The sequence below is a fragment of the Tachypleus tridentatus genome, chromosome 12 (assembly GCF_004210375.1).
Source record: "Tachypleus tridentatus isolate NWPU-2018 chromosome 12, ASM421037v1, whole genome shotgun sequence".
In the NCBI taxonomy this organism is placed as follows: Eukaryota; Metazoa; Arthropoda; class Merostomata; order Xiphosura; family Limulidae; genus Tachypleus; species Tachypleus tridentatus.
The window spans coordinates 127,403,796-127,417,168 of record NC_134836.1 but is presented as its reverse complement, the minus strand read 5'-3'; the positions used below and the strand labels follow the sequence as shown (position 1 = coordinate 127,417,168).

Below are 13,373 nucleotides of genomic sequence, written 5' to 3'. Positions count from 1 at the left end.
TCCTTTACTTTTGTGTCTAAAAATACCAATGTCAGAGAGTGTTGTATTGACTATGACATTTGAGGCTGTGGATCTCCTAATTATCTCTTCATCTTGGTAAGCAGATGGTTCCTCTCCTTCATAAGTCTTCTTGTTGCTTCCTTTACCATACATTTGATACAGCTATTAGTCTATATCCCTTTGGTGTATAATGGTTACTAAGAAGTGTTTGGGAAACACTGGTCATTAACCAGTCTCTGAGGTCCTTATTTTTTTCATTCCATCACTAATAAATTGCTAATGTCATATACTTCTGCTTTCTTGGCCTGGAAAGAATCAGTCTTTGCTACTCAGAAAAGTCCTCTCTAATTCATCCAATAACACTCATGTTTCCAATGTCCATCAACTAATTGTTAAGTTCTGTCACATGCCTTCAGTCCAGCCCATTTTCCAGAGAGTTGCCCAATTTGTTTGTAGCTGGCACATGCATCTCTTCAAGTAAAAATCATCTTTTTCTTCATCAGTTCTAAGACATCCAACATTTAGCTCTTTGATGTCCTGTTGCCCTGAAATTACTGGACCTCACTGCCAACAGAATTGATTTGTATTGCTTGCTAACTTCTTTCTTCTGTCATTAAATTCTATTCTTTTATTTAAATAACTTCCTCCTTTATTATACATTATATCCTCAGTGTGTGCCTCACTTTTCTTTCTAGCTTTGTTCCACTTCTGCTGTCTTCTAGTTTGGTTTATTAGAAGCACCACAATTCTAATTTTTTTTTGTTATCCCTTCAATAGCCTCCTGCACATATTTGAAATTGTTTCAGATTCTGTTCTGTATTGGAAGATCATAATCCTAAAGTGTTTTCAAAATGGATTTTTCTTGACTATACGTACATGTAAAGGCTTCCAGTCACTAGTCATTTAAGGCAAAATCTTCCATTTTATATGAAGGAAAACAACAGGTAGTAACAAGGTTTGAATCTATGTCAGTTACCTTCTCTCTCTCTCTTAAAATATTAAAACTTTTATGAGCTGACATTTTGTAGTTTAATTTTTGTGAAAGAAGTTTGTATACAAGGAATGTATGTTACATATATATTCACTTCACTTCAAGAGTTGGTGTTTTGTTTAAAAGGACCTGTGGAGGGAGAATGTAAAACATAGATAACAGCCAACCTAATTAATACGTGTATTTCTGACCAATCAGCTCAAAGTTAATTCCCCTTTTAAACAATCTTAAGAAATGACCATTTCTTTAAACAATCTCATGTGTGTAAATACATTTACTGTAAGTTGTTACCACCCAAATCAATCTCCTTCATAACCTACCTATTATAAAAGACAACTCTGGACTATTTACATTAAATTACTTTTTAAAAGTTCTATATTTTACATATAAAGCTGATGTAATCATATGTAAAATAACAATCAATCTTTGTTTACATGAAAACATAAAATGATTTGTTTGCTTGTTTAGAATTTTGTGCAAAGTTACATGAGGGCTATCTGTGCTAGCCATCCCTAATTTAGCAGTGTAAGACTAGAGGGAAGGCAGCTAGTCATCACCATCCACCGCCAACTCTTGGGCTACTCTTTAAACAACGAATAGTGAGATTGACTGTCACATTATAACTCCCTCATGGCTGAAAGGGTGAACATGTTTGGTGCAAGGGGGAATTCAAACCCATGACCCTCGGATTACGAGTCGAGTGCCTTAACTCACCTGGCCTTGCCAGGCCTCATATCAAATGATACATGACTAAAACTTTGACTAGATTATACCCTCCTGAGAACAAGAAATATTGTAATTTAAGATAATCTAAAAATTATGTATATTTATTTCATAGTGCTGGTTAATATGGAAAAAGATTTAAAGTTTTTGTTTTATATAACTCAGAACAATTGTTTCTTCTAACAATAAATGATACCACTTTAATTTACACTAACTGGTTCATTTAATTAACACGAACAAAATGTCAAAACACTGACTGGTTCATTCGATTAGCACTAACAAAATCTGACTGGTACATTTAATTAACATTAACAAAATGTCAAAACACTGACTGGTTCATTTCATTAGCACTAACAAAATGTCAAAACACTGACTGGTACATTTGATTAGCACTAACAAAATGTCAAAACACTTACTGGTACATTTGATTAGCACTAATAAAATGTCAAAACACTGACTGGTTCATTTAATTAACACTAACAAAATGTCAAAACACTGACTGGTACATTTGATTAACATTAACAAAATGTCAAAACAGACTGGTACATTTGACCACTGATATTATTTTCCACACTTTTTAGAAATGTTGTATCATCTGTAATCTGAGTTACTTTAATATTGGTGTTAATTTACTCTTTATTTTACTTTATTTTTCTAATTGGTCAAAGGGGTAGCCACACCTTCTCTTTTTATTTTACAAACAATAATATAATACTAACCTCAGGAATGAGTTCATTTACTGAATGCCAGAAAGATTTCATTTTCTGTTTTAATGTGTTGTCAACAATTACATTATTTACTTATATGAACACATTTAGACACACTAGGACAATTGTTACCATAAAGTTAGAACAGTTACATGGTTGTAACTAAAGAAATATTATGGATGGAATTGAAACCAGTTTAATTATTGTTTGTTTCTGTAAAATAGAGAGAAGTTTAAATATGTTTTAAATAAAATGACTGTTTAGTGACTGTTTGTTCACCCTGTGGAGGTACACATTTATAAACTTATAACTAGACATTATTGTGCAGGGCCCCCAAAAGTGTTTTATTTCGAGAGTAAACAAAACCAAAATTAAGAGCAACAAATATTTTTGTTTCTTGCTTTTGAAGGTTATATGTCATGCTGTGTTATAACCCATTAGAAGGTTATATGTCATGCTGTGTTACAACCAACATAGTGTGTGATTCATCTCATAATTCACAGAAAGCACATTTTAGTGATTTCACAATAGTACAAATTGAAACATTAAGCATCCCTTTCGGTGTCTATTGACTGACTGACAGACAAAACATTACTGAATAGTGGTACAGGTAGTGAAAGCAGGTGACCTCTCCACACAGCTTTCAGCCCCCTTTTGGAAAAACTACAAATTAAATACCATTCTAATAACAACTTGTAGTTTTATTAAGCATATGTGTGTACTAATAAACACACCATGTATTACCAGGTGTCATTTCACTTACCTCACGAGCAATCTGATCTAAGGCCTGATCCTCCACAGAATACAACTTAGTCGTAGCCCTTTTACGACCACTCCCAACTGTAGCCATGGCCAAATTCTTATTGGGTTCCACACAGAATAAAATACAATATTTCTTCTGAGGTTCAGCACACTCCCATTTTCAGAAAGACTGAAACCAAGAATCACATACAGGTTTATAAATGTCATGTTTGTTACATACACATATTGCTATTGATGTTAACACTATTCATAGTAAGACCATTTAAGGAATTTTCTTTGAGCAGAATTTTGCTTATATGGTTTCTTTTTTCTATTATTCTCTCAAAAGGAGTTAATGGAAAACCTTGAATATTAAACACTTATCAACTGGCTGACAAAGTTACAGAATAAATACATACACTTGAGTAATTCAATAAGGTGAAGTGTGATTCTCTACATATTGTATGAGATAATTTATTAGATCTTGTTGTACTTATGTTAATCATGAGAAATTCATCTAAACCTATTTATGGATACTGTAACACAGTCTCAGTAATCACACAAATAAAATGTACATCAGGAAGAGTATGTCAGACATCAGTTGTTAGTGAAGATTCAGTCAACGTGGCTGTAAGTTTCTGTAATCTCTCAAATTACTGATAATATGCACAGTAATAAATAAATAATAATGCCACTAGATTGCATAAGGAACATAGGGCCGTAATCACTGCGGTTTCAGTAACAGACTTGTTTTTTAAGTGAGTAGGTTGTTAGCCTACTGCACAACCCCCAATCTGGAGGACCAAATTCTCAGCCCACCGAGGGGAATCAAACCCCTGATTTTAGCGTTGTAAATCCGGAGACATACAGCTGTACTAGGGGGGAGCGGGCAATATACACAGTAATATAGGATATTTTTTTAAAGTGTCAATAATGTTTTTCAGTAATCATAATTAGCCATAATACAAGCATAAAAATGGACGTCATGGTCACTACACCCTGCCTGAGGTGGCTAGAAGACTACAATGTAGTATTGGCAACAGGCTCTTGTAAGCAAGCTGGAGAAAATACAAACTGGATTTCTTCCAGCAGAATGGATAAAGTAAATTCCTAAAATGAACCTGAAAAAAACTGAAAGTGGCATTTTGTCCTGCCTGTGCCAGAGAGAAAGGAAATAAAATAACAAGTTGGCTGATGGCCCTTCACCTATTACAAATAACAAGTTGGCTGATTGCCCTTCACCTATTACAAATAACAGGTTGGCTGATGGCCCTTCACCTATTACAAAAATTATGTTGTTTGTGCAATCATCAAAAATATGAAAACAGCACACAACAAAGAGAAATTTCATACTCTGAGCCATTTGCTTGAGAATGGAGTCAAATGGAGAGATGGTCATCACAGGTAGACTAAGTGACAAAATGTGGCACACAAACAAACATCTGCTGACTGAAACCACTAGCCTACAAACACTGCATTGTACAGTGAAGAGAGAGAGAGAGATACAAGGCAAATGTGGGAATATCCAGAAAGCAGTGCTACTGGTTTCACCAATGAATAAATAAATAGACCTATAACTATAATTTTTATGATGACTGCATGACACCCAGAACACAATTGTATGTAGCATTTTGGTACATATTGTTAATGGTTATACATATCTGTTAGTAAAACAAGTTATTGAAGTTTTTACAATTTTAATAAATGCACATTACAAGTTGAAAGCAACAAACAATTTGATTTTCAATCAACTGAACAAAATGAATTAAAAACACCAACAATGAGAATAGCTTTTATGAGGGGGGGGAGAATAAGAAAAGAAAATAGAATGTGAATATGCAAGAAGCACATAAAGGTTCCAAAAAGACAGTAGAATATCTTATAAAGGAAGGAGACAAAATGCCAAAAAGATGTTCAACCAGGAACTCATCTTCAACTCCTAGCATAAATTTTGAAATTTTAGTTCATGTTCCCTCAGTTCCCTGGGAAGATTATTAGTGTAATTTTCAACCAAGTAAGAGATGTGTAAGGTCAAAGAAAGTTGTTGGAGAGAACTCCTTCAGATTGTAATATCAGTTTACAACTATTACTCAACATCTTAATACAAAGAGAAATAAGGATAAATATTGTACTTCTTACAATGCAAATGATGGAACTGTCAGAATTTTAAAAACAGTCTTTGCAGTGAACTTCAACCCTAAATAACAAAATGAGGTTCTGAATGTATGATGGAACCATGACAGTAATGCACTGTTCACAGTTGCAGCTTTGCACAAAGATTAATGCAAAACTTATCTTATCTGCTCAAATACAAAAGAAGTAAAACAAAAACACAGTTAATGCTTTTGTTGAGTTTTTTTATGATAATGAGTTTGATCCAGTTCACCTGACATGATGGTAGCTGAAGAAGTCATCTGAAACAATGAGTCACTAACAGAATTTATAAACATTTATATGGTCTACCTGTTGCAGCAGTTAAGCAGAAAGTACAAGAAATCATTCACATGGAAATATTCTGCAACATGTCATGGTAAGAGAAATGTAGATAGTGTGAGTGACAAAACCAGATCTACTGACTAAGATTTTACAATGAGCAAAAGTATGTGTGAGCCTATTGTTCAAAAAGCCCACAAATTTACTAAAGTTGTTAACAGTCTGTTAATTAACTTCATCATAATTTTCTTTGACAAAGATATGAAATGGGATGACACTGTTTGGGATAAAAAGAACCTTCTTTAACCAAAAAGGTCCATCTCTTGAAATAATGCTCCAAACAACAGTCTTCACCTTAACTACATTCCAATGCACACAGCAATTTAAGAACAGGTTGGCCTGATGGTTGCATCTTATTTCAAGGTGGCTGGGTACTGGCCAGTTATGATGTCAAAACCACGCCCAGAAACTTCTGATTGTTGTTAGTGGTCAGTATGAAGTCATCGTCACAACTAAGTTAGCTAATAATGTCCTGAAATGGCCACAGAGAGAAGAAAAACTGTGGCACAAACTGACATTATATGAAAGATCCAACCACCAAAAGATGATAGTTAAAAGATGAAGTCAAGTTTCTATAATAAGGTTCGCACGTGATGCATGGTCCATCATAACTTATGTATACTATTAGCTCTTCTTAGTTTTATCTTTGTATCTTGCAGAGAAAAACTATCTTTCTCAAAATGTGATCATAAGATGTACCTTCTTACTTATTAAATCTGTATAGTTCTGCATGAGAGACAATTTGTTTTCAAGATATTTCAATTGCCAAACTTTCTGTAGTGAATAATGTTTCACAATGCATATAATTTATTATACTAACAAACTTGTGTGTATAAAAGGACAAACATTTAATATCTTGGCCAAAATTTATTACCCCTTTCTCAAACAGGCAATACTCTCTTTAGCCTTAGCTGTGACACAGTGTATAATAAAACTAAATGCTTATATGTAATACTTTGGTTGTTTATTTTTCAAAATAATCCTTAAATTTTGAATTGAAAACAATAATTATATTCTCATGTAGGCTTACTTTTTTAGAGTATTACCTTACAAATAATTCTCAAACATTAATAGTGAAAAATGTACATATAGTTTAATTATTGAAATGTTGTAAAACATTAAGGTTCTTTTTCCCATTTTCAATAGCAGCAAGCTTATCCATAAAAACTTTTAAACAAAATCTAAGATACAAAGATCCATCTTTGTCTTAAGTGCAGTTTACTTGCTTAATTTATTTTTTCTTTGAATAAACTTCATCATTCTCAAGTTTACAGTTAAATTCCATATTCTTGAAAGCATAGCTACATTATTTCATCTACAGTTTAGTTCTATTACCAAAACTTCTGGGAAAAAACTTTTTTTTAAACCTCTTTGCTTACTTTAGTGTTTCTGAAATAATTCTGCAAATGGATTAACCTATGTTTAGAACAAAATAATACACACCAAGCTACCATAGGTTTATTAATAAGCATATATATATATATATGCCAAATCAAAATTCTAGCTTCACAAAAGCTAATATCATATTCAGTTTATAACTGTTTTAATTTTTACTGCATTTATGAAAGCGTTTTAATACGTACGCTAAAACGAACCATAAAAACTACAGTCTGTTAGTAGTATTTGTCCTAGTTTAATTTATATTTTTAAATGTGAAACGAACTCTTAATTTTCCTGTGGTTTGTAGATAAAATTTAAATGTTTAAACTGATAAAAACGCCTCTTCTTTTTCCTAATAATTTGTAAATTTACACTTACCTTTGGGTTGTAAAATACTTTATGAACGTTTGTATAAATTTTTAACTTTACTGCGTTTACATACAACATGTAAAGAAGATATTACTATACACTTGGATTACCAAATTGGAACACTAATATCACCATAAACTTGAGATGAGTAGGCCTACTAACGATTCCCGGATGTTTAAAAAAAAATAATGAAAACAAAGTAAAGAAAGGCCATTATTTGTTTTCTCTTGAAGTTAATTTAGTTTACCAACTTTTATCAACAATTTACGTTTCATTAATACCTTCGAAACATAAGTTTGCCAACTGTTTCTTTCTTCATAACTTACAACAGCTACTTCAGAAAATTTATTTGTTATTATACAAATCATTCCGCATAACTCCAAGAAACTTCTTCTGATTACCACGTGCTGACCACCAGTTGTTGTATTGATAGAATGGTTGCTTGGTTTCTATGAAATAAAAAATTAAGACAAAATTAAAGAACTAGAAATAATACTTTTTCTCCCTTAATATTAAACAAGACTAAAATTCAGATACAAAATTGTAGTGCATACAATTTTATATTTTGCAGTTTAGGCCTTGAACAAAATATAATAGATATTTATAATAAAATTTCTCATCAATCAATCGGTATAAGATTCTATTTATTAAAACTTAGGTGCTTAATATATGGAGGACAGTACTTTATCGCTATCTCATTAAGAACTAGCGTACAGCCCCTCAAAAATGACTTGATAAGTATTACAATCTCCATGGCATTCCTTAACCTCACTTTTAACAGCTAATTAAAATTAATAAATTTTGCGAAACAAAGCTTGACCAACCGTTTGTCTTTTATTATGATTTAAAATATATAAAGTAATTGATAACATTTTTACCGTAACGTAGAAACGGGTTATCAAAAGTCATTATAAGTAAACTATAAAGTTAGAAATGATTCGAAACGGTAGTCTGCGGTGTCCTATAAGACTAACTTTCAAATATCATTATTGGGTTAGACAATAATAGTCGAAGAGGTGTAAATGGTGAGTGTTTTGACTAACTATCTTTCCTTTTTTATCGTTTAAAATTAGAGAAGTTACAGGCAGATACCTTTTGTGTAACTTATCCTTAAAATCCAAACAACTTGTAGTAGTTTGAAGGACAAATTCTTGTCGTCAAGGGTTAAGAGACAATGTTGATAAAAAAAGTCGCTCACCTTTATTTTACTTTTTTTTATATATATACATAAGTGGAGAAAATCAGTTAGCTTGTAAGTCGGTTGATCTTTTAGCAACTTTAACTTGGGAAATACAAATTGTATTACAATGACAAATTAATAAGTTCATAATTTTTTCATAAGACTTTAAAGGGACGTAAAGGAGCTTATTAACCCATCAAGAATGTCCCTTCCAGCTCTCAACTATAATCATCCATTTTTACTCATTTATTCATCCAATATTTTATTGAACTCAGTTAAATTTGCTGTCTTTACCACTCTTGGAGGCAAGTCATTCCAAGAGCCAACCATCCTGTTTGAAAAGCAATAGAGAACTGCAGATGATTCCTGCATTGCCGAAATTTGACTTTATACACCCTTGCTCTATTGTTTTCACTGTTAAACTCAAAACATTTGATAAATCTATATGATCAAAACCCTTAACAATCTTAAACATTTGATAATTCCAGGTGCTATCCTAGTGATCTTTCTCTGCACCTTCTTACAGTTTTTTTGAAAAGGAAGCCAAACCTATACACACTACTCTAAATGAGACCTTACTAGTAATCTACACAGTAAAACAATAATATCCCTTTTATTGTTTTCAGTATTTCTGTAGATGCTACCCCAAATCGTATTAGCCCTGTTACTAACTGCAATGCTCCTTTTAGATGTATTACGTATTACAATCTATCCCAGGCGAGCCCCTAACTTATTATGATGGCCCGGCATGGCCAAGTGTGTTAAAGCGTTCGACTCGTAATCCGAGGGTCGCGGGTTCGAATCCCGGTCAATTCTGCTAATAGTTGGTAAAGTAGTAGTCCAAGAGTTGGTGGCGTGTGGTGATGACTAACTGCCTTCCCTCTAGTCTTACACTGCTAAATTAGGGACGGCTAGCGCAGATAGCGCTCGAGTAGCTTTGCGCGAAATTCAAAACAAACAAACAAACAAAACCTATTATGTTACACCTTATCATTAATCTCCGACTAGTCTCCGATTTGTTATATTAAGTACATTACATATTACAATTTCAAATAACCGAAAATTTTAATTTAGAAGTTACTTGAATGTCGAAAACATACCAGCCGTTCTGAAATACATTTTTATTTCAAGTGGTTTTCTTGTCATCAAGAATAAGAGGTAAGTTATCTCTCATGTTAGTTTTTCGCTGAAGTTATGCGATGTCTTCGTATAAACGTTCGAAGTTAATTCTCTGAAGTTGAACGATTTTCAACTCACAAACATTCTTAGTCAAATACCTGTAGTTTTATTACAATTATAAGTTCCGAGGGTTATAGTATAGTATTTTACATACATCGTACACTGTTTATTCTGACGCAAATTTAGAGAAAAGGCGTGACTTTCGCAATACACATATGCAGTTTTAAATATTGCTTTAACAGTGTAAGATTAGAGGGAAGGCAGCTAGTCATTACCACCCGCCATCAACTCTTGGGCTACTACTTTACCAAATATTAGTAGAATTAACCATCACTTTATAACGCCCATACAGCTGAAGTCGAGTACCTTAACCACCTAGCTATGCCGGGTCCAGTTTTAAATATGTATTAAAATAAAATAAATACACAATAGCAAATTCATTACAGATGACTTAAGTGAATTTTCAGTCACGACACGAAGATTTCTTTCTGCAGCTACATTATTTAATACAGTTCCATTTAAAATGTAACAATAATTTGAAATGTGGAAACTTACATACATCACCTTGCATTTTGTACAATTACATATCATTTACACATATTAACCCAATGTACCAAATGAGTTAATCTTCCCTGTAAGTCTGCAGCACTTCTGACACACTTAGCCATCTTAATATTACCTGCTAATATCAAAGCTTTCTTTTTCATTCCTGATTCAGTATCCTTAACATAAATAGCAAGCAACAGAGACCTTCAAAAGACCCTGAGGCACACCGTTTGTAACTGTGATCCAGTCAGATCATGTATTACTACAATAATACTACATTTATTGTTACTGCTTTCTATTCTCCCGCCAGTTTTTTATCCAACTTAATAGCATTTTCCCTTTTCCCACACCCACATATTTAACTTTTATCACAAGTCTTATGCACTTTATCAAATTTTTTTTCTGAAACCCAAGGTAAACCAAATCCACAGTATTTCTTTGATCAACCCTTTGGTTTCTGGAATTCTGTATACTCTATCACCTGAAAAGCTATAAATGAATAATTTGTTGGAGGGTTCATCACTGTACGATTTTTAACAAGTTTTACTTAATATTTCTCATAATGACAACAGCACGTGTGATTATTTAAACGGGCTGTTCTTAGTTGATATGAGTTTCAGAAAACGATAATATAAACATTCTTTGATAGATTGTTTAGGCAGAGTATTCATGATGAAACTTTGTAGAATGGACGGTAACTACCTGTTGTGGAGACACAAGTGTAGAGGACGACGTTTCGAAAATCTTCCGCCTTTCGTCTTCGAGACTTTCGAAACGTCGTCCCCTACACTTGTGTCTACACAACAGGCAATTGTCGTCCATTCTACAAAGTTTCACGATGATATAAACAATTATTTGACAAAAGACCGTATATATGTGTGAATTTATAACTGGCAAACCACCAAATCAATTGTCAACAAACCTAAGACGTGCCTTTAAGATTTTCCGAAAATTGATATGTGGGTTTTCAGTTGAATATGTCACTGTTGAGGGTCACCATGTTTTCCTTGGGTAATGGCTAGATACATCAGATGTCTTGTTTTAAATTATCCAATGGTGCAGGACTCCTCATATGCGTATCACGTCTCAAGAGCTGGTTTTAAAAATTAGTGTGATATAAAAGGCTCAAACCTCAATGAACCCTTATGACATTTCTCAGGAGATATAAGGGCGCGTAATAATTTTGTTTGAGGTCAGTTAAAAACCGTAGGCATGAAAGGTGGCTACAGTTATACAGAATGCCTTGTTTACAAATGCAATAATTCACTTAAAGCAAATATATAATAACTAAAATATGTTCAGTTGTTTATCAGTTTTTTTTTAATTTTGAACAATTGATTTGTAGAAATGTGTCTTAAACAGAGAAGCAACAAACTGCTTCATGTGTATCATTTGAGAATTTTCTAAAATTCCTTCAATTCAAAGCCACACAATGAACTATCTACATATGTACATTATGAATCCCTGAGCTTTACGTTTGTATATTATTCACACAAAGCTACATAAGGGTATCAGCACTAGATGTTCTTAATTTTGAACTGATAAAGTACAAGGTAGGAAGGTAAATCAGCAGCGTCCACTGCCAACTCTTGGTCCGCTCTTAATAATCTGATCCAAAGTATCCTTTGGCCTTCTTCATATTTAGGAACAAGAGTAATGTTTATAAACAAAATTTCCATTGGTTCAAGATCTCATGTATATATTGAAAAGCTGAAATATCATCTCAACATCAAATAAAATGCAGGAAAAGCCCATAAAAATACAGTGGTACCTCGGTTCCCGAACCAAGCTGTCGTCGCCCGAACCCCCCGAAATAACCCGACTGATGACCCGAACGACCCTTCGACCATTTTCGGCCCACGCCAAGCTTGCCCAAAACATTTTACCCGCACCTGTCACTCAGTCCACACCCACGCTAAAAATCTGCTGTAAACGTTCTCGTTTTTATTTTTGTTTTGTTTTTCTAAAGATTCTGATTAAATAAGCCACCATGGGGTCAAAGAAGGATAATGAAAGCAGCAAACGAAAAAGAAAAGTTGTTAGAGTCACAATAGAGGTGAAAAAAGATCTCATAGCTAAGTATGAGAGTGGTGTTCGCGTGTCTGACCTTGTTACACAGTTTGGTATGGTGAAGTCTGCACCATAGTGATAAAATAGAGGTCATAAAAGGAGCTGATGTTGCAAAAGGAGTGACAGTGCTTACGAAACAAAAATCACAAACAATGGAAGAGGTAGAAAAACTGTTGTTTATTTGGGTAAACGATAAACAGTTAGCTGCTGATAGCATTTCTGAGGCCATCATTTGTGAGAAAGCAAAGCAGTTGCATGCTGACCTCCTAAAAAATACCCCTGGAACGAGTGCTGATACAAGTGATGCCTTTAAGGCTAGTAGGGGTTGTTTGAAAAATTTAGGAAAAGAAGTGGCATACATAGTGTGGTGAGACATGGGGAGGGTGCCAGTTCTAATAAAGACGCTGCTGATAAATTTGTTTGGGAATTTAAGGACTATGTAGAAGCTGAGGGTTTTATTCCCCAACAAGTGTTCAACTGTGATGAGACAGACCTCTTTTGGAAGAAAATGCCAAAGCGGACCTACATCACCAAGGAGGAGAAATCACTGCTAGAACACAAGCCAATGAAGGGCAGGCTAACTCTATTGTTATGTAGTAATGCAAGTGGGGTCTTAAAACTTAAACCTTTGCTTGTGTACCATTCTGAGAACCCGAGAGTTTTAAGAAAAATAATGCTCTGAAAAGTAAATTGAATGTCATGTGGAAGGCTAATAGTAAAGCATGGGTAACCAGGCAATATTTTATGGAGTGGGTCCATGAAGTGTTTGCCCCAAGTGTAAAGAATTACCTCAAGGGAAAACAGTTGCTACTCAAGGCCCTTCTTGTGATAGACAATGCACCTGCTCAGCCACCAGGCTTTGAGGACGGGTTGGTGGAGGAGTACAGTTTCATTACGGTGAAGCTCTTGCCCCCTAACACGACTCCTCTCATTCAGCCCATGGACCAGCAAGTCATATCGAACTTTAAGAAACCCTACACCAAAGCACTGTTTC

At 34.0% G+C, this 13,373-nt stretch overlaps 1 protein-coding gene across 4 annotated transcripts in view; it reads right to left on the bottom strand.

Annotated features, from left to right (window-relative positions):
• Positions 1 to 7,841, bottom strand: part of LOC143234654 (leucine-rich repeat flightless-interacting protein 2-like) — an 89,495-nt gene extending 81,654 nt beyond the window's left edge. The window contains exons 1-2 of one of the 4 annotated variants that reach the window (XM_076472171.1): positions 7,686 to 7,841; positions 3,185 to 3,352 (exon numbers count right to left, since the gene is read on the bottom strand). In XM_076472171.1, the coding sequence (XP_076328286.1) occupies positions 3,185 to 3,271 (87 nt within the window). In that variant the 5' untranslated portion in view covers positions 3,272 to 3,352; positions 7,686 to 7,841. Of the gene's footprint in view, positions 1 to 3,184; positions 3,353 to 7,413 lie in introns of all 4 variants that reach the window. The other 3 variants (XM_076472169.1, XM_076472172.1, XM_076472170.1) reach the window with 3 other exon arrangements.
• Positions 7,842 to 13,373: the final 5,532 nt, after the last annotated feature.